The sequence below is a fragment of the Natator depressus genome, chromosome 11 (assembly GCF_965152275.1).
Source record: "Natator depressus isolate rNatDep1 chromosome 11, rNatDep2.hap1, whole genome shotgun sequence".
Classification (NCBI taxonomy): Eukaryota; Metazoa; Chordata; order Testudines; family Cheloniidae; genus Natator; species Natator depressus.
Window position 1 is genome coordinate 70450545 of NC_134244.1, and position 22548 is coordinate 70473092.

Consider the following 22548-nt stretch of genomic DNA (forward strand, 5'->3'; position numbering starts at 1 on the left):
GTCAAAATCTCCCAGGGCATGAAGGACAGAGGCCATAACAGGGACCCGAAGCAGTGCCACGTGAAACTTAAGGAGCTGAGGCAAGCCTACCAGAAAACCAGAGAGGGAAACGGCCACTCCGGGTCAGAGCCCAAAACATGCCGCTTCTATGATGAACTGCATGCCATTTTAGGGGGTGCAGCCACCACTACCCCAGCCGTGTTGTTTGACTCCTTCAATGGAGATGGAGGCAACACGGAAGCAGATTTTGGGGAGGAAGAAGATGATGATGATGAGGTTGTAGATAGCTCATAGCAAGCAAGCAGAGAAACCGGTTTTCCCGACAGCCAGGAACTGTTTCTCACCCTGGACCTGGAGCCAGTACCTCCCAAACCCACCCAAGGCTGCCTCCTGGACCCAGCAGGTGGAGACGGGACCTCCGGTGAGTGTACCTTTTAAAATACTATACATGGTTTAAAAGCAAACATGTGAAAGGATTAATTTGCCCTGGCATTCGCGGCTCTCCTGGATGTACTCCCAAAGCCTTTGCAAAAGGTTTCTGGGGACGGCAGCCTTATTGCGTCCTCCATGGTAGGACACTTTACCACTCCAGGCCAGTAACACGTACTCGGGAATCACTGTACAACAAAGCATTGCAGTGTATGTTTGCTGGCATTCAAACAACATCCATTCTTTATCTCTCTGTGTTATCCTCAGGAGAGTGAGATATCATTCATGGTCACCTGGTTGAAATAGGGTGCTTTTCTTCAAGGGACACTCAGAGGAGCCCGTTCCTGCTGGGCTGTTTGCCTATGGCTGAACAGAAATGTTCCCCGCTGTTAGCCATGGGGGGGGGAGGGTTGAGAGGGTAGCCACGCGGTGCGGGGAGGCAAAATGCGACCTTGTAACGAAAGCACATGTGCTATGTATGTAATGTTAACAGCAAGGTTTACCCTGAAAGAGTGTAGCCACTGTTTTATAAAAATGCGTCTTTTTAAACACCGCTGTCCCTTTTTTTTTCTCCACCAGCTGCATGTGTTTCAATGATCACAGGATCTTCTCCTTCCCAGAGGCCAGTGAAGATTAGAAAGAAAAAAAACGCACTCGTGATGAAATGTTCTCTGAGCTCATGCTGTCCTCCCACACTGACAGCGCACAGACGAATGCGTGGAGGCAAATAATGTCAGAGTGCAGGAAAGCACAAAATGACAGGGAGGAGAGGTGGCGGGCTGAAGAGAGTAAGTGGCGGGCTGAGAGTAAGTGGCGGGCTGAAGACAGGGCGGAAGCTCAAATGTGGCGGCAGCGTGATGAGAGGAGGCAGGATTCAATGCTGAGGCTGTTGGAGGATCAAACCAGTATGCTCCAGTGTATGGTTGAGCTGCAGCAAAGGCTCACAGACTGCAGCAAAGACTCACAGACAGAGCACAGACTGCCACTACAGCCCCTGTGTAACCAACCGCCCTCCTCCCCAGATGCCCAAGAACGCGGTGGGGGGGCCTCCGGCCAACCAGCCACTCCACCCCAGAGGATTGCCAAAAAACAGAAGGCTGGCATTCAATAAATTTTAAAGTTGTAAACTTTTAAAGTGCTGTGTGGCATTTTCCTTCCCTCCTCCACCACCCCTCCTGGGCTACCTTGGTAGTCATCCCCCTATTTGTGTGATGAATGAATAAAGAATGCATGAATGTGAAGCAACAATGACTTTATTGCCTCTGCAAGCGGTGATTGAAGGGAGGAGGGGAGGGTGGTTAGCTTACAGGGAAGTAGAGTGAACCAAGGGGCAGGGGGTTTCATCAAAGAGAAACAAACAGAACTTTCACACCGTAGCCTGGCCAGTCGTGAAACAGGTTTTCAAAGCTTCTCTGATGCGTACCACGCCCTCCTGTGCTCTTCTAACCGCCCTGGTGTCTGGCTGCGCGTAACCAGCAGCCAGGCGATTTGCCTCAACCTCCCACCCCACCATAAACATCTCCCCCTTGCTCTCACAGATATTGTGGAGCGCACAGGAAGCAGTAATAACAGTGGGAATATTGGTTTCGCTGAGGTCTAACCAAGTCAGTAAACTGCGCCAGCGCGCTTTTAAATGTCCAAATGCACATTCTACCCCATTCTGCACTTGCTCAGCCTGTAGTTGAACAGCTCCTGACTACTGTCCAGGCTGCCTGTGTACAGCTTCATGAGCCATGGCATTAAGGGGTACGCTGGGTCCCCAAGGATAACTATAGGCATTTCAACATCCCCAACAGTTATTTTCTCGTCTGGGAATAAAGTCCCTTCCTGCAGCTTTTGAAACAGACCAGAGTTCCTGAAGATGCGAGCGTCATGTACCTTTCCCGGCCTTCCCACGTCGATGTTGGTGAAACGTCGCTTGTGATCCACCAGAGTTTGCAGCACTATTGGAAAGTACCCCTTGCGATTTATGTACTCGCCGGCTTGGTGCTCCGGTGCCAAGATAGGGATATGGATTCCGTCTATGGCCCCACCACAGTTAGGGGAATCCCATTGCAGCAAAGCCATCCACTATGACCTGCACATTTCCCAGGGTCACTACCCTTGATATAAGCAGACCTTTGATTGCGTGGGCTACTTGCATCACAGCAGCCCCCACAGTACATTTGCCCACTCCAAATTGATTCCCGACAGACCGGTAGCTGTCTGGCGTTGCAAGCTTCCATAGGGCTATTGCCACTCGCTTCTCAACTGTGAAGGCTGCTCTCATCTTGGTATTCATGTGCTTCAGGGCAGGGGAAAGCAAGTCACAAAGTTCCATGAAAGTGCACTTACGCATGTGAAAGTTTCGCAGCCGCTGGGAATCGTCCCAGACCTGCAACACTATGCGGTCCCACCAGTCTGTGCTTGTTTCCCGAGCCCAGAATCGGCATTCCACAGCATGAACCTGCCCCATTAGCACCATGATGCATGCATTGGCAGGGCCCATGCTTTCAGAGAAATCTGTGTCCAAGTCCTGATCACTCACGTGACCGCGCTGACGTCGCCTCCTCGCCCGGTATCGCTCTGCCAGGTTCTGGTGCTGCATATACTGCTGGATAATGCGTGTGGTGTTTAATGTGCTCCTAATTGCCAAAGTGAGCTGAGCGGCCTCCATGCTTGCCTTGGTATGGCGTCCGCACAGAAAAAAAGGCGCGGAACGATTGTCTGCCGTTGCTCTGACGGAGGGAGGGGCGACTGACGACACGGCTTACAGGGTTGGCTTCAGGGAGCTAAAATCAACAAAGAGGGTGGCTTTACATCAAGGAGTATTTCAGGCAGGACTTCACGGAGGGTTCCAATAAGAAATGGTGCACCTAAGTTATTGTTCTTATTGGAACAAGGAGGTTAGTCTGGCCTCTGATTGATACATGGCTAGATTTACCTGACTGCAACTTCTCTGAGAGTGACTGCAGTGTGACCTAGAGGAATGAGTCCCCTAGACGGGGGTGGGGGGGAAGCAAATGAGTACAAAACAAATCTGGTCTATTTCTTGTTTTGATACACTCCATCTATCTTTTGGCTGGCAGCAGACGGTGCAGAAGGACTGCATGCCATCCACATCTCAGGGCTGCTCAGCAGAAGATGGTACAATACGACTGCTAGCCATCCTCATCTCTTGCCTGCCCGGCAGAAGATGATGCAATAGGACTGCTAGCAATCCATATCGCCTGCCTGCTCACCATAAGATGGTTCAATAGGACTGACTGCAGGACTAAAGAGAATGACTTGATCAAGTCACTCCAAATTTAGTCCCTGTGCCCATGTCTGCCCAGGCGCTCCTGATCAACCTCACACAGGCGACCAGGAGCACCTCGGACATGATGATGACGGCTACCAGTCCTATTGCACAGTCTGCTGCCACAAGGCAATGGGTTGCTGCTACTGCGTAGCAATGCAGTACCGCGTCTGCCAGCACCCAGGAAACATACGGTGACAGTGAGCTGAGCGGGCTCCATGCTTGCCGTGGTATGGCGTCTGCACAGGTAACTCAGGAAAAAAGGCGCGAAATGATTGTCTGCACTTGCTTTCACGGAGGGAGGGAGGGAACGGGAGCCTGACAATATGTACCCAGAACCACCCACGACAATGTTTTAGCCCCATCAGGCATTGGGATCTCAACCCAGAATTCCAATGGGCAGCGGAGACTGCGGGAACTGTGGGACAGCTACCCACAGTGCAACGCTCCGGAAGTCGACTCTAGCCTCGGTAGTGTGGAAGCACTCTGCTGAGTTAATGCACTTAATGCACTTAGAGCATTTTCTGTGGGGTCACACACACTCGAATATATAAAACAGATTTCTAAAAAAACGACTTCTATAAATTCGACCTAATTTCGTAGTGTAGACATACCCTTAAACTTCAAAACTGGGGTTTGGGGGGTAATTAGATGCATCAGGTGAGAAGTGTGGCAACTAATACCATAAACTCTCATTTCAATCCATGGTAATTCCATGCCATTTAGAACTTGTGAACTGAATGAAGTTGCTTCCTCTGTCATGTGCTACATATTCCCACCACAGCTTTGTCTACTCCAATAAAGTTGTTCCTTACCATGTAGGGTTGCCAATTTTGGTTGGATGTATTCCTGGAGATGTCATTACATGACAGTCTTTAATGAAAGGTTAATCTTTAATTCCTGGGGACTCCAGGCCAATCCTGAAGGGTTGGCAACCCTAGGTCACATGGGTATGACTTTGCAGTGGGGTGCTCAGATGCTGGCTAGACTAAACTGGTTAGTCAAACCCAGCTGCCAACCAACCAGTTTAAATGTGCACTGCAAACAAAATCTAAGGGAACAGACTCAGAGGGCAAGGACACCCTTTGTTATGCACATTGCCTTAAAGCCACTAGCTACACAGTAACTGTGTTATGAACGGGGAACTTTTTCCAAATTTCTGCACCTTCAACAGCCAAAAACTGTTCAATTTGCAAAAAAATGCAATTCTACACAAACAGAATATTTACTGGTTTGTAGTGCCACAGGGTCATCTAAGAAGAGGACAGGAGGCACAGAAATGAATGGCTTGACAGCCATAAATTTAAAAAAAAAAAAAAATCAACAGCCACCCAGGGAGAATTTTGTTTTATTGTGTATTGTCAGGAAAGGTACCTTCAATATATATTCTCAACCTCCTAGCTCAGGACTTGACCACCAAAAGTGTCTTGACTGAAAAGCAGGAGAGAAACCAAAGCCATAGGAGCCTGAAACAGGGAAAACAAAATTTATGCAGAACGAGAGTTATACTCCACACCAGCATAAGGAGGAGAGGTCCAGCAAAGAGATTCTAGACCACTCAAGAACCTGGCGATCACATGACAGAAGCTCATGGAAAACTCTCTAATTGGCTCCCTTCAAGATGAATGCCCATCCCTGAGACACAACAGAAGCAGCCCCTTTCAAGCCTTCCAGGAAAACACTTCCAGCAATCCACAACAGGAACCCCTTAGTGCTTGCCCAAGGTGGACTTGAGGGAAAAGGAAGGGGCTTCTCTTTATAGCCACCCTGGATTTCTGTAAGTGGAGACTACCTGGTCTGACAAGTGCTGTTTAGCCAGGAGCTCTCTCTTTTGAGCCAGACCTTTTATGGAAATTGGTTTTTTTATTGTTCTCTCTTTTTTTTTTTCAGGGAGGGGGGGGATTTTGGCAATACACTGGGCCTTGAATAAGAGACCTTGGGTAAGAAAGGAAGGAGAAGAGGACCTCTGGACAAGAGGGTCATCTGTTTGAACAGCACGACTAGCAGGACCATTCTGAAGTGAATGAGAACCTCCTTGTGCCCAGAATTTCCCCAGGATCCCAAGAATCAGAGGGAAGGAAGATATCTTCCTGGTGAAATTGGGGTGGTTGGGGGAGGGCACTGAGCTTTAGTGTCACGTCTACTCCCATCCTACCCCACAAGGAAGAGGGTGAAAGTCCCACGAGGCAAACAGAACAGAACAGGCCTGCCATACAATGGCTCAGGTCCACTAATAGTCATTGCGGCCCCCCAATGAACTGCTATGATCTCACTTCTACCACCACAGTGGCAGGATCTGCTCTCTCACAGCAAGTACGCTGTAGCTGACAACATGAGCAAGTGCATGCTGATTCTACCATAGGCTATATGCTGGCTGTCAAAAACCTAGAAGTCTGTTAGAGGTGGAACTACCTGCAACAATCAAAAAAGAATGAACTCAGATTCCAGAATGACACAACAGAGGTACAAAGAAAGGAAGTCTATTTTTATCGTGGCTAGTTATTTTTGGTTTGTTTGTTTTTATCTACCCAAAGACTCCAGGTATTTGAAAAGACATTTTGTCATTTCTCAGGCTATGTTTACACTACCGACAGATCGACGCTCCGGCAATCGATGCACCGGGGGTCGATTCAGCGGGTCTAGTGAAGACCTGTTAAATCGACAGCAGAGCGCTCTCCTGTCGGCACTGGTACTCCACCCGGAATGAGAAGAGTAAGGTAAGTCGATGGGAGAGTGTCTCGCATCGACCCAGCGCGGTGCAGACACCGCAGTAAGTCGACCTAAAATATGTCAACTCCACATACGTTATTCACATAGCTGGAGTTGCGTAACTTAAGTCGACTTACCATGGTACTGTAGACATAGCCTTAGTCTACACATCAGTTTTCCATGGGATGTATCCGTGGCCTTTTCAGGATTTCCCTTATTATTTTACACCACTTGAAAATCTCTGCTGAGTGCCTCACAGTATGCACAAAAGATAAGGTTCATGCCCTGAAAAGCTCACAACCTAACTGAGAAATTATGCTACAAATTGGTGAAGAAGAGGGCAACGAAACAGCAGGGCGGGACTAGGTAGGAAGGACTGAAATGTCTAGAGTAAGAGGTCACTTTAATGATGTCTGCAACAAATTGAAGTTTATTTCTTTTAAAACATGTATCAACTCCATTGCCATTTGATGCACACAGTTGACCAAGAAAAGCACACAGAATGTTCTGGTTGTGAGAACATTATCTTTTGGAAGGGTCCCAGTGAGGAAATGTAATTAGTTTCCAACAGTTCATTCAATAATTGTGGTATTTTCCCCACTATTTGTCTCCTTTTTATGTATTAGTTTCAAGTCCTGAGGATTGTGGATCAAAAGCATTACACTTCACAAATGTTATTCATTGCTATATATACACCGTTAACGTACAAGAGTCTCCAAATCTTACAACGTAACAGAGTGCCCATATGCATTTATCATACAAGCCTTCATGGTTCCAATATTTCAATCCACTGGCTAAAAAAAAGGCATTATGAGTGTAAGTAATGCACCTGACAAGTCAAATGTGTTAACTACTCCTGAGGACATTCTGCACCAAAAAATTAAAAATTCTATGCACAATATTTCAAAATTCTGCAAGATTTCTCAATAAATAAATGCAGAGGCTACACCTACAGTGACCTAAGAAAATGATTTTTCTTCCATACACAGATACTAAAACCAGCTGGACCAGAGTGGATATCTCAGCACTATTTTAATAACTTCTCAGGAGTGTAATATCAGTTGCAAAGAAAACAGATGAATAATCACAATGTGTGTGTTAAATTACCAGAAGTAGGTATAGGTCTGAAAATCTGAAACAAAAACTAGCCAGCAACTGTGCACAGTGAAGAATTTGTCCCAAAAATATTTTAAAAATAAAAATCCAATAGACTCTCACTTAACAGAATCACATCATTGTTTACGAATACAACCCTATAGTTTGGGTTCGTGGTCCCACAAGATCTATTTATTCTTTTCAATTTTTGCACAGCACAGAGACCTGGGAGGGGGCCACAAGAAAAGTTACAAAATAAAACCATTTCCACAGATACGAAGGAGAAAAAAATTGATAACGCAAGTCAAAGACTCACACAACTATACAACAGTGCCCACGACTTTAATCATAACCCTAGGAAATTCCCTTTTCAGAAAGCAAGCAGTAAAATAATGCTTTTACATTTACAAGCTGATGTGTCACAAATACACAGGTAAATTTTACTGGGGAAAAAAAAATCCCACCATTAAAGAACTTGATAAAAAGAAAGCTAGAATGTTATCTGTGGTAATTAGCGACAAGCAGGGCTCAAATTTTATTGGGCCATGCCAAAACAGTAACCTCTCACTTTTGAGGCTACTGTGACAGACATTGCAACCCCGTGCAGTATCTTTGGGGACCGCTGTATTAAATTTACGAATGGTTTATCTATGATTGTGTTCTACTCCGGGGGGAAGATTACCATAGCTCCTCCAGGAACTGAAAAGATAAAATAAAAGCTGAGATTCTGACATTACCTGACTTTGGGAGCCAGGACCTAAGTACATGCCAACTGTGCCTGTGCCTTAATCCAGCCCTGCCCAGGGATATATCTGAACCTCAATGATGGAAGCACCAGCCTGAGTTCAGCAGTGCTCAGCAAACTACATATGCACACTTTTTAGCTAGTAGCGTCTCATTTGACTAGCTCAAATAAATGGAGCTTGGTTTACAAACAGAATTTCGCAGAGCACCAACCACCTCCTTCTCCTCCTCTCCACTACAAGTCCTGACCACATGGGTTAAGTAATCCGTTTTCTCGGCAGCAAATAGAGATTGCTCCCCTTGAACGGGTTCTCACAAGAAATTTTTTGGTGGTCTTAGGAGTGTGGCCACCAACTCTTGCTGGTGGCCACTCTCACAATTTTTCTAAAATATTTAACTTTAGGAAAAACAAATATTCACATCTACATGTCCAAATCTTTGTAATTTATGTAAGTAGGGTTTTTTGCTGATTCAATAATAAAAATAATGTACAATTGTCTGTATTCTTTACTGGACAGAATAGAAACAAAATAAAATGCTCTGCAGGATCTTGTCTTTTTTGTTGTTTCTTTTGCTTTTTTGATTCTTTTTTTAGACTTGCTAGCCAGTAAGTCTACTGCTGTGAAAACTGATATTTGTATGTTTGTTAATATCACTTTAAAAAGCAGACTTACTATCTAGCTGGGAGGCAGTGAAAAGCGATATTAACATACATACAAATATCGCTTTTCACAGCAGACTTACTCAGCTCTGGCACAAGCCGGGTGACAAATTAAGCCCTGGATAGAGAGGTGGGTAGGGACGCAGCGGGGGTCAGGGGCGATGGAGGGCTGAGGGAAGTGGTGGGGGTCCAGGGACAATGGGAGGTTGGTGAGCCTGCAGCTAGAGCTTGAAGCCCTACAGCCCAGGGATGGAGCCCCACAGCCAGAGCCTGCTGCCTGCCACTGCAAGGCAGAAGCTGGAAGCCCAAGCCCCACTGCCCCTGGGAATGTGGAGAACTCACATCATCTGCCTGCTCCTCCGGCATTTGTAGCTCCAGAGAGGTACAGGGCCCAACCCCAGCTGGCAGCTAGAAGAGGGCCCACTTCTTTGCCACCCTCCCAGGCCAATCACTGCCCAGGAGGCTGTGGCCACAAGAAGAGCCCCTGGTGGCCGCATTTGAGAAACGCTGCCCTAGAAGGCATTTTTGTATACTAGCCTGATGGTTGATACTTCTGTAATTAAAACCTCAGACTAGGAATCAAAAGATTTGCATTCTCTTTCAACAACACTGCTAATGTGACCTCTGAGAAGTCACTTTACTTCCCTGTGCTTCATTTTCTTCATTAGTACATAACACAACTATAGTAGATTGTGTAACGCTAACTTCATTGATTGGCACTGCAGAGAAAACACCACTGAAATGGGAAAATACCACATGATGAAATATTCTGCTCCACTGCACATTAACCCACCCTCCTGATGTTTAACTCGCAACTCCCAGTATTTCTGAGTAGTGTGTAAAGAGAAATAATGAGATCAGGAGAGGACAACCTAGAACTCTATAAGCACAGAGCCCAATTAAGCTAAATGAGCAAACCCCCAGTAACTGATGGGAGTTGTAGGCACTGAGCACCTTGCATGAAGTATTCAGCAACTAAAGTATCAAACCCCAAAGCATATGATATTTACTACAGTAAACATCTTCTCCTGTCTGCATCCTAACTGCTCCATTTAACTGAGGCTGTTAATATGCTAGCTTGTGACAGGAGCAAATGTTATATGCTTTTCATATTTCCATAAATCCCTAAACAAAAGAGCCACAAGCAGAAGCGCACAACCCAAAATTAATCTAAGTGTCAGTGAACATAATGATAGTGCTGTGGCACAAGAGAGGCAGGTTTAGCAGTTAACATGGCCCTTCACTTCCTCAGGCATATTACGTAGTTGATCATTAGTCTGGGAACATGACCTGTTATAGGGTGATGACTCACTACACAAGTTCCTTCATGAGGGGAGATTTATGGGTAAGAATGAATATACACGAGGTGGAACTAGTTGGCCATCCTTCCTGCTGAAGCGCAAGTGCCATAGGCACAGCTGGTGCTGCTCGTTTGAATAATGTTTCAGTACTATAATCACATTTCTGTTTTTATTAAATGGTAAAACTGAGTTTTGCTTTTAGCAGGGGTCGCACAAAAACAAAACCAGCAGAAGGTCATCATAAGACTTGTGCTGCCTGACAACCTGAATTTCATTCTCTGCAGCAGCTACACGTCAAAAGTTTGTCTCCTCTACTTGCAAGTCCCTGTCCCCAGTATTATGGAAACAGAAGGATAGGAATCATGGTGAAATGGACTCTCATACTCAACCAAGATGTGATCACTTGGCAACGCAAGCCTTCCAAAAAGTGTGGTATGTAAAGCGGACAGACAGCAAGGAGACAAGGAAGGTAAAGAGGAGATGTATCATATGTGTCACTAACCATGGTTTAAGCAAATGATTTGTCTGTCAAACCAGTACAATTGTACAACAGAACACTGCTAGTACTAACAGAGTACACAACTAACTTCCCTTTATTTCAAAATTCAATAGGCTATTTAAGTGTTAGTGAAAGTCAATCTGTTGTGGTCACACTAGCACTTCATTCAATATCATTGTGTTCTAGGTATCACCATGTGTTTCACCCTCCCTGTAGCATGTACACTTCTGAAATAAAAACAAACTTAACTGACATGTCATTAACACATTGTCAGCTGTGATGCTGCTCTGATGGATAGGTGGATTTGGCACATGCAAATCTACCATTGCGGTCTCTTGCTTGCTGGGATAATCTCCACTTTAACCAAGGCTGGGGGCAGGGGAGACTCCCACTCAGTACAAGAAAGTTTACTTAGTGAGTGAGGTGTTCTCAAGTTAAACTAATATAATTTTGTACGTTTCATTTTGTGCTCTCCTGATGGGAAAAGCTGAGCAAAAAAGAGTAAATCTTAGCATAATCTTCTTAGTTTTCATCTCTGCTCCTGCTGGAAACCTGCAGTATGCATTATCAGCTGGGGCTGGTCTTTTCTTTTCTCACCTCATCTCAGCATCATCATGTATGGCCATATCTATACTACAGAATTACGTCAACTTAAGTTACATGGGAATTCAGCCAGCACAATTATTACATAGTTTGTGTGTGTCGACACTGTGCTCTTTGTGTCGGTGGTGTGCGTCCTTACTAGGAGCGCTTGTATAGACGCAGAGAACAGTGTACCATGGGTAGCTATCCCACTGTGCTACTTGCCGCCGTATAGGGTGTTTTGGGAAGGTTTTGCCATGCCTCATGGGGCAGAAACAAGTCTCACAGGGATCCCATGGAGCATGGGTTCAACTTCCCATGATGCAGTGTTTTCTATCCCAAAATGTTTCATGCCTCCTTTCAAAATCACCCACACAAACCTGTGTGTCCCAACTCCCTGTCCGCCATCTGTGACAGAAGCATGGATCCTGCATAGCTCTGCACTATTGTGATAAGCCTGAGCACAGGACATATGTGCAGAGCCGCAAGAGGAGCTGCAGGGAATATGATTATTCCTTGAAAGCTAGACTGCTGTGGGACATGGAAAGAAACAATTCAAAGGTTGTTGGCGGCATTCATGGAGCAGCTTCAGACAGTGGAGCGCCAGTTCTGGGCCCAAGAAACAAGGATGGTCATGCAGGTTTGGGATGACAAGCACTGACTGCAGAACTTTTAGATGCTCAAGGCCACATTTCTGGATCTGTGTGCAGAGCTCCCTCCAGCATAGCAACACCAAAATGAGATCTGCACTGACAGTGGAAAAGCAAGTGGCGATTGCATTGTGGAAACTTACGATGCCAGATTGCTACCAATCAGTCAGTAATCAATCTGGAGTTAGGAAATCCAAAACAAAGGCCCTGCACACTTGCCAGACTCTAATTGCCTCCTGCTAGGAAGAACTGTGAATCTGGCCAATGTGCAGGACATAGTGGGTGGTTTTGCAGCAATGGGCTTCCCAAACTGCGGTGGGGTGATAGATGGCACGCATATCCCCATTTTGGCACCAGACCACCTTGCCTTCGAGTACACCAACAGAAAGTGCTACTTTCCCATGGTAATACAAGAGCTTGTGGATCACTGGGGATGCTTCACCAACCTCAGTGTGGGCTGGCCAAGGTGCACAACACATGCAGGATTCTTCAGAGAGCTGAAAGCAGGGACTTACTTTCACAACCAGCAGCTTACCACTAGTGATCCTGGGAGACTCAGCCTACCCCTTCCTCCCATGGCTCATGAAGCCATATACCAGCACCCTGACAGCACCAAGGAGTGCTTCAACTACAGGCTGAGCAGGTGCAGAATACAGCTGAATGTGCCTTTGGGCGTTTGAAGGGTTGCTGGCATGGTCTACTCATGAGATTGGACCTCAGGGAAAAAAATATTCCAATGGTTATAGCTGCCTGCTGTGTCCTGCATAGTATCGGTGAAGCAAAGGGAAGTGGAGATGGAGCAGCTGTCTGCTGATTTTGAGCACCCAGATACCAGGGCTATAAGAGCTCAACATGGAGCTATACGGCTTAGGGAGGCTTTGAAAGACCATTTTAATAGTGAGCCAAAGTAGAGTGCGTTGCTGTAGTTTGCTCTACCTGTCCTTGCTCTTTTGCAGCCCTGTATGAACCATTTGGTGAGTGCTGTGTGTGAAATAATATAACATTGCCACTGCACCTATTAATATAGTCTGTGAATGATGTCAGCACCACCTAGCATATGTTATGAACTAATAAACATGAATTGTGTTTCCAAAAAACACATTTATTCCACAATGATGCAAACAGAAAAAACATTTTAAACTTTATTAAACTTCATAACTTAAGGAAAAAACTTATGATGGGGAAAGAACAGTCATTTCCATTTCAAATTCACATAAACCAACTATGTCTTTCTCAGGTCAGCATATGTGCAGCTGTGAATGTCTTTAATGTTCCCAGGATGGAATGGTAAGGACAGTGCAGAAATCTGATGCCACATAGAATATTGAGGGGCACGGGGCACAGAGAGTTCCCGATATACAGTTCTCTATGGGCTGCAGAAAGAGGCAAGCACAGGATTGTTGAACCTGCAGATCCACCAGAGTCTGCAGCATGTCTGTCTGCTGCCTGAGAAGTGCAAGCATCTCCAGCTGCACATCCCTCTCCTTTTCCTGCACCTTTCTCCTCTCCATGCTGTCTGCAATGGTGATCCTCCAAGTCCTTTTATCAGAGGCAGCAGCAGCTTGCAGGATCTCTTGGAACATGTCATCCCAAGTCCTTTTCCTTCTTCTCTTTATCTGGCTCTTCCGTTCCACTGGTGTGGATGGAGAAACCCTCATGGCCACATTTGCAGCTGCTGAAGATACAATACACAGAAGTACCATTGTCACTGCATTTATGAGATAAGCCAAAACTTAGGAGGCTGAACTCACTCCCTTTGATCCACACAAGTTTTAAGCACATTCTCACTTCTCATTGGGATTTATACAGCATGAGCCATGGTGAGCACAGCCCTGGGGTGGGGGGCAAACTGGGGAAATGAGAGGGGATAGCTCACAGGCATGAGTATGTGTGTATAGGGCAACTGAACTGAATATTGGCACCACTTTCCACAGGCGGTGGTGATTTTGGCTGACCTCTCACCCCTGAGGGTAATGGAGGCTGACTGCTAGCTGGGACCCTATGCTGCAATGGTTCTCGCTCAAGTAATCGCTGAGGGGCATGAGAAAGTGTCCTACCATGGAAGAAGGAATAAGGCAGCCTTCCCCAGAAACCTACAGCAGAGGTTTGCAGACGAACTCCAGGAAAGTTTCATCAAGATATCTATGAAGATTCATGGGACATCCTGGTGCACATAAATAGTGTAGTCCATGGGGCCCCCTCTGCCTAACAGTTGAGGGGGATGAGAAGCAGACAATAACTCTTCCTCTATTAGTTGTTTCACTACCTCTTGTAGAATAAGAGTAAATCAACAGATGTGTACTGCTATTTTGTGGGTTCCATCCCTGTAATTTCAAAGCAAACAGCATACTTACCAGAGGTGCCTTCCCCTGCATCAGGATTGCCTGTACTGGACTGCGCTGGAGTCAAAAACATGTCCTGGCTTGCTGAGCAGCTCCCCCCCCCCCCCCCGCCCCATCACCTGTCCCCCCCATGCTACTCTTCCTCCAATTCCTCATCCAACACCTCCTCTTCACTGTTCATAGCAGAGGCCTCTGACTCTGGCTCCTCCGAAGTATCCACAGGGCTCTTGGGGGTGGTGGTGGAGTCTCATCTAAGGATGGTATGCAGCTTTTTGGTGCATAGTCACAAACTTGCTGCTTTTACAGAGCAATTGTTAGCTTCCCTTGTCTTCTGGTACACCCGTTGCAGCTCCTTGGCTTTCACACAGCTCTGCTTTTCATCCCTCTTGTAGCCCTTCTCCTCCATGCCCAGAGTGATCTGCTCGTAGATGTTGATGTTTCTATGGCTGGATCTGAGATGTACCTGCAAAGCCTCTTCTCCCCACAGACCCAGGAAATCCAGCATCTCCTGTTTTCTCCAGGCAGGGGAGCATCTGCAGCATGTAGCCAGTGTGGTCAGCTAGGCAGTTGCTAGGTGTGCTCTCCAAGCCAGGGAACCAGGAAATGGAATTTCAAAAATTCACAGGGCTTTAAAGACGAGAGAGAGTTTTCTGGTCAGCTGGCTGCTGGGCTTTGTGGGATACCTCCTGGAGGCCATTAACTGCTGATGTAAGTAACACAATGTCTACGCTGACACTGTATCAACCTAACTACATCGACCGTGACTCTACACCAATGGGGGAGGTGATTTTATTATGTTGGCATAACAGGGCAGTTACGTCGGTGGGAGCGAAATGTAAGTGTATACGCACACATAGCTACGTTGATGTAAGCTGCCCTGCATCAAATTAACTCTGTAATGTAGACCAGGAATAAATCCTTGCACAAACTTACAGAATCATATCAGCTTTGTCATGCAGATTCTATTTTAAAAGGCAGCAGGAGAGAGACAGACTCTGATCGGGTTGCACAAGAAAAATGTGAGGTGGCAAGGGAACGTCTTCATATCCTCAAACCAGTGAAGGCAAAAGAGAAATTCAGACGATCCACCTCATATGCACACACAGCCCCCAAGCGAGCAAAAAATGGGATGGGGAGAAGACAGAGAAAAGAGACGGAGACATGCAGTGGAACCCTGCACAAACAGCAGGAGATCCTGTTTTCGGCTTTGTTTTCACTGAGGGACAACACACACACATCAGCTGTCCCGCTGCAAAACCCTAGTCCAGACCAGGCACTGGAGTTTTTATTGTGAAGTAAATAAATGAGGTCAGCCACAAATGAGGGTAGGGCATTGACCATGACTTTTTACCTGGCAGGTAAAACTACAATGTGCCTGGTCTCCACTAGCTATACTTCTGTAAAATCCTAATGTGCATTAGTTATCCCACAGTAACAGGGAAATGAAGCAAAAGCCTTTTTCAGGGCAATGAAGCCAAAGCCTCTGTGACTAAACAAACAAAGGCCCCTTACTTACCTCCACCCCTCCAGCAATGCCTGAAAGCAGCAAGCATATGCAGCATGCCCAGCTTTTTGAACTGGTTAGTCCCAAGGTGTTGAACTGTTGGGGAATAGCCAATGCCTACCGTTAACTACATGTTTGCTACACTAGGTTCGACTGACATACTATGTATGGTGTAACAGCATAATGCAGACACGAGAAGTCTATGACCAATTCAACGAGGTAAAAAGTAAGAGAGGTTTGTCATAAGAACCCCACAGGCAAAGGAAACTCAGAGGAGGCTGCTCTTGTGTTTCTAGTCCCACTGTACTTAAATATCCTAGAACAGACAGACACACAGCTGAGAGTTCACAGGAGAGTTACTGGGGATTCAATTCTTCTGGGCCACAACGAGATCTTTTGCACTGTAACTTGCTTTATGCCATGCTCTGGGCAGGAGGGCTGTGAGCTCCTGGGGCAGCACAGCTGCAGAGCCCGGCCTGACCTGGGGCTCTGGGCTGCATGGCACGGCTGCCTGTCCTGGTGCAGCCGCGCCGCCAGCCACCGGTGCTCCAGGCAGCGCAGTAAGGGGGCCGGGGGTGTTGGATAGAGGGCAGAGGAGTTCAGGGAGTGGTCAGGGGCTGGGGGTGCGGATAGGGGTCGGGGCGGTCGGAGGGCGGGGAACAGGGGGGTTGAAGGGGGAAGGGGTCCCAGGGGGGCAGTCAGGAAGGAGAGGAGGGGTTGGATGGGGCAGCGGGGGGCAGTTAGATGGGGTGGCAGGGGGCAGTTAGGGGCAGGAGTTCCGGGGGTGGGCAGGGAGAAAGGGTGGTTGGATGGGGCAGGGGTCTCAGGGAGGCAGCCAGGAAGGAGGGGGGGGTTGGATGGGGTGGCAGGGGGCAGTTAGGGGCAGAGGGTCTGTGGGTGGTCAGGGGACAGAAAGCAGGGGGGTTGGATGGGGCAGAGGTCCCTGGGGGTCCATCAGGGAACGGGGGGGGGGGGGGTTGGATGGGGCAGGAGTCCCGGGGGGGACCGCCAGGGGCCAAGAATCAGGGGGCTTCGGATAGGGGGCGGGGGCCGGACCATGCCTGACTGTTTGGGGAGGCATGGCCTCCCCTAACCAACCCTCCATACAATTTCAGAAACCCGATGCGGCCCTCGGGCCAAAAAGTTTGCCCGGCCCTGCTTTATGCTCTGGACTTGAAAAATTACCACGCTTAACAGCCAGAGAACTCAACCCACTAACCAGAAATCACGATAAAAGTCAAATGTGCGCACACAAAAAAGTTCCCACCACCAAGCTGCAGACGTTCAGAGGCAATAAGTCTAGTTCTGTGTCTTAGTGCTGGGATTCTCAGCAGTTTGTCCCCAGCAGGTTCCACACAGTTTTTGCTTTGTATCAGTATCTCTTGGGTGCCTGATAACTCTGAAATCTTCCTGCCCCCATCTGAATGCTGGAAGGAAGTTCTTTCTCCATCCTCAACCCAAAAACTGCCTCATTACAGTGAAAGGGAACTTCTCAGTTATTCTATCAACCCCATTATCATTTGGGGCACTCCAATTCCTGCCTCTAGTGTTGTTCTTAGCTTTCAAAACAGCAGCTCTGTGAAATTCCCTCATCCGGGCCATGCATTTTTATCTCCAGATATTCCTTTCGTCGATGGCATCTCCCACCTACACTCTCTTCAAGCTCAGCTAAAGTAATGCCAAAAATAAACAATTTATAAAAAGCTGCTTTAATTCGCATTCTTCTGGAACTAACATTAAGACCATTTGGTATCTTGCCTCCCACTAATCTCCAGTCTTTTAGGAAATCAAATGGAGTCCTGACAAAAAACAGAAAAAAAACAGCATTTCAGCTAGACAATTCATTTTGGATTTTTTTTTAAAAAACTGAATGCTTTTTCATTCTTCTTAAGATCCAAGGGTTTGGGTCTGTGGTCACCTACACAAATTGGTGAGGATTTTTATCAAACCTTCCCCAGGAAGGGGGGTGCAAGGTTTTGGTGAGGATTTTGGGGGCAAAGACGTGTCCAAATGGGCTCTTTCCTAATAAAATAAAACCGGTTAGATGTTTGGTGGTGGCAGCGAAAGTCCAAGTGCAAAAGGTAAAATAGTTTGTACCTTGGGGAAGTTTTAACCTAAGCTAGTAAAAATAAGCTTAGGAGGTTTTCATGCAGGTCCCACATCTGTACCCTAGAGTTCAGAGTGGGGAAGGAACCTTGAAAAGATTGGTCCTATGCAGAGACCCTGGAGGAATCTGATAGACACATTCCCCTTAAAAAGTGATCAATTCCAAGCAGTGCTAAAAAGTTATTCAGGTACTACATGTGCCTCCTAGTCCACCTGCCCACTTTCGCATTTTAAAATATTTTTATTTTCAAACATTTTTCTCCCCCCCCCACCCCTTTACTGCAAGGGGTCTCTACCCCCAAAAAACAAAACAAGTTACACTGGGAAATGACTACTACACACAAAACACTGTTAATTGCACTAAGAAACCAAGCTGGGGGGGGGGGGGGAGAAGCATTGTCTCCAATCTCAGCAATATTCTTAGGTGTTAACAGTGGTAGGTTAAAAGTTTAGACAGAGGAGTCTTTACGTTATGTCCCATTAAGATTTATATTCAAGGTTTAAAATCCTCTAAATGTTTTTATAAAGGAAAAATCTGGCAGACTTTAAAATATAACCTTACGAATGTTCCATTTCTGTGTAAATGCAGAAAGAATGGAATGCAGAAGTAAAGAAAACACATGTAAATATAAAATAATACTTACCACTTTCAGTTCAGGTACAGATCGACTTAGTGTCCACTCCTGGCTATTTACAAAAGCATCTGTTAATAAAAACAAAAAACCACACATATATTTAGAAAGATACACTATTAGTTTAGTAAAGCTGTATATTTTTTATTCCTGGTGCAGCAGCCAAAAAAGCACCTTAAAATAAAGGAAAAACCAGAAGCCTCATTCAAACCTCAGTAAAAGATACAGGTTTTCTTCACAGCCAACTTGAAAATGTCAAACACTACACCCTAAACTCAGTATACACTAAGGGTATGTCTATACTACCCACGAATCGGCAGGCAGCAATCGATCCAGAGAGTGTCGACTTATCGCGTCTAGTCTAGATGTGATAAATCGATCCCCGAGCGCTCTCCCGTCGACTCCTGTACTCCACCAGAGCGAAAGGCGCAGGCAGAGTCGACGGGGGAGCAGCAGCAGTTGGCTCACCGCAGTGAGTAGATCTAAGTACATCGACTTCAGCTATGTTATTCACGTAGCTGAAGTTGCGTAAAGTCTTGCCTATAAGTGGCAGAAATAAACCTCTAGTTCTGTTATGGAGAAACAAATGTGCCAATTCCTTCTACATTTAAGCAAGTGTTCGGTATCATCTCTCTTCTCTCGATAAAGTTTATTTAGCATACTGGAGAAGAAATCAGTCTCAGGCACTGAAGTCCAAGTAGTAGTGCCCTAAATTACTGCACGATAAAAAATTACTTACTTCGTAATAAACGCAATTTGTGAAAATGCTTTACAAACGCCATCCGTGTTCTCCGCAAGCTAAGCATGAACTACATGCAAACTTCTCCAGCAACTTTTATGAATAATGGGAGAAATCTCAGAGCATTCACTCTATCTTAATGTTTCATTACTCTATGCACATTTCCCCCTCACCAGCCCTCAGACAAAAATGTAGTTATTTAATACACAGTTGGGTATCACCTATTGATTTGGAAGCATTTTCTCTCTTCTTTTTATACTCAGCCCTCATAAAACAGTTACCTACCTTTCGTAACTGTGGTTCTTCGAGATCTGTTGCTCATGTCCATTCCAATTAGGTGCGTGCATGCTGCATGCACAGTAGCCGGAAGGTTTTTCCCCTAGCGGTACCCGTCGGTTCAGGCACCACCTGGAATGGCACCTTTGTGGTGCCGTGTATAAGGTCCTGCTGACCTACCACCTCTCCAGTTCCTTCTTACCGGCATTGCTCCGACAGAGGGGTCTTGGAATGGACATGAGCAACACATCCTGGCGTTGTAAAATACGTCAATTTAACAAAATCAAATGCTAAGCTATTTATGTCATCCTATATTAATGTAAGGTTTCTAAAAATTATTATACTGATTTAACCTACTCTGCAATTATTATAGCCATAGGTTTCATCTACTGTATTAATAATCTCAAAAGCAAAACTGTAAAAAGCCACTATGTTTTAGCTAGAAGAGTTCTGAATAGCCAATGTAAAGTCTTGAGAATCTGCCTCCTTTACAAAACCCAAGCCAGAGGGTCCGGATTGCAGCCACCTAAGCATGGCTAGATGCAAGTCCTTTAATAAACCACAAGGATGTCTATTGCTAATTCAATGTGAGTATCCTCAAAGTTCAACCGATGTGTCATACAAGACAATGCAGTATTAAGTATTAGACTACTAAGCAGGCTCAAGAGTATTTTCTACTACTGTGATGTTTTCAAAGTGGCATATTCAACCATCACAAAATAAAAGACAAGAAAGATTAATTTCCTTCTTCCCCCTGCAGTCATGTGGAGTATTAATCCCTTGTGCCAGCCATATATTCTTATAAATGTGGGGATGAGCGGCGGGAAGACACAAAATAAACCAGTATTTCCCTAAATGGGGGATACACCTTTTGAGGTGGCAGGAAGAATTAGCCACACCAGAGTGGCACGAAGATGCTTCAGCTGTTCTCTGGACCCTCAGCTTTAATGAAAAAAATAGGTCTAGCTGTTATGGTTACGAAGGAACCCTCCAAAATCTGAAACAATTCTAACCAATGCAGAGACACTTGCCTGAAATTGCAGAGAGCCTGAAAAAAAAAAAAGTAATCTACCTTTTCGTAACTGTTTGAGATGTGCTGCTCATGTCCATTTCAAACAGGTGTGTGCGCACCGTGTGCAGAGTCACTGGAAGGTTTTTTCCCCTATTGGTACCGGTCAGGTCAGCTGTGGAGCCCCCCCTGGAGTTGCACCTTCATAGTACCATACATAGGGCCCTGCCAACGCCTCCCCGTCCCTCCCCACACACACCACCCCGCCTCTTCAGTTCTTCTTGCCTGCTTACTCCAACAGAGGGGGAGGCAGGTAGGTCTTGGAATGGACATGAGCAACACATCTCGAAGAACAGTTACGAAAAGGTAGGTAACCGTTTTTCCTTCAAGTGCTTGCTCATGTTGATTCCAAGCAGGTGACTCCCAAACATTCGCTAGGAGGATGGGTCGGAGATCACAGACTGCATCACCACTCTTCCAAATGCGGCATCGTCTCTGGCCTGCTGTGTAATGGTGCTGTGCAACGTAAAGGTGTGGACTGATGACCATGTTGCTGCCCTGCGGATATCCTGAATGGGGACCTGAGCTAGGAACGTCACCAAGGATGCTCGTGTCCTGGTGGAGTGCGCTGTCAGAGCGGAGGCAGGTATCTTTGCCAAGTAATAGCATGCCCAGATGCAGGCTGTGATTCATGAGGATATCCTTTGGGACGACACTGGAAGCCCCTTCATCCTTTCCGCAATTGCAACAAAGAGTTATGTTGATCTACTAAACAGCTTAGTTCTTTCGACATAAAAGGTCAGTGCATGCCTGACGTCCAGGGAATGGAGCATTCACTCCCGGTTGTTGACGGGTGGCTTAAGGAAGAAAACTGGAAGGAAAAATGTCAGTTTGCATGGAATTGCGAAACCACCTTTGGAAGAAAGGCCGGGTGGGATCGTAGCTGAACGTAGTCTTTACAGAAGGCAGTATATGGAGGTTCAGCAGTCAGGACCTTAAGCTCAGACACCCTCCTGGCTGAAGTTATAGCCACCAGGAACACTACTTTCCAGGAAAGGTAAAGAAGTGAGCATGTAGCTAAGCGCTCAGAGGCGAGCCCCTGCATCAGACTTGGAAGTACCAAGTTAAGATCCCATGGAGGGATCAGTTATCTTACTTGAGGTACGGTCTATCTAGTCCTCTGAGGAAATGGCCAACCATTGGGTTAGCAAAAACCAATAGACTGGCAAATCTGGGATGGAAGGCCAAGATTGCAGCCAGGTGCACCTTTATTGACGACATCAACAGACCTTGCTCTTCAGGTGTAATAAACAGCCCAGGATAAAGGGAATCAAAGACTGTAAAAGCAACGAGGAGTCCTTCTGGCACCTTAGAGACCAACACATTTATTTGGGCATAAGCTTTCGTGGGCTAGAACCCACTTCATCAGATGGGTTCTAGCCCATGAAAGCTTATGCCCAAATAAACTGTTAGTCTCTAAAGTGCCACAAGGACTCCTAGTTGTTTTTGCTGATAGACTAACACGGCTACCACTCTGAAAGACTGCAAAGGGGGAGTGCCCTTTTGTAATGACCAAATGGAGAATTCTCTTCCACTTAACTAAGTGACCATAGTTGATAGTTTCCTGCTGCCAAGGAAGACCTCTCTAACAGGGTCTGAGCATGCCAACTCCAAGGGGTTTATCCATGGAGTTTCCACAAGGTGAGGTGAATAGACTCGAGACTGGGATGCCAGAGGTGGCCGTGGTCCTCAGTGATCAAATCCAGGACCCCGGGCATGGTGATCAGTGTGTCCATTGACAGGTCTAGGAGGGTAAACTAACTATTTACAGGATACAAAGAGAAATGTCCACTAGGGAATCGCTTGTCACAGCAAGAGAGAGAAGCAGCTCCAACAACCATCACGGATGGTAAGAAGGAACAGAAGAGGTGGGGGGTCGGCAGGGCCCGATATACAGCACCATGAAGCTGTGACTCCAGGAGGCTCCACAGGC

At 46.3% G+C, this 22548-nt stretch overlaps 1 protein-coding gene across 4 annotated transcripts in view; it reads right to left on the bottom strand.

The window, feature by feature from the left end:
• Window positions 1-22548, bottom strand: part of AGAP1 (ArfGAP with GTPase domain, ankyrin repeat and PH domain 1) — a 680051-nt gene that overhangs the window by 433583 nt on the left and 223920 nt on the right. For all 4 annotated transcript variants that reach the window (XM_074968160.1, XM_074968159.1, XM_074968162.1 and 1 more), the window contains exon 2: window positions 18544-18602. In XM_074968160.1, the coding sequence (XP_074824261.1) occupies window positions 18544-18602 (59 nt within the window). The remainder of the gene's footprint in view (window positions 1-18543; window positions 18603-22548) is intronic.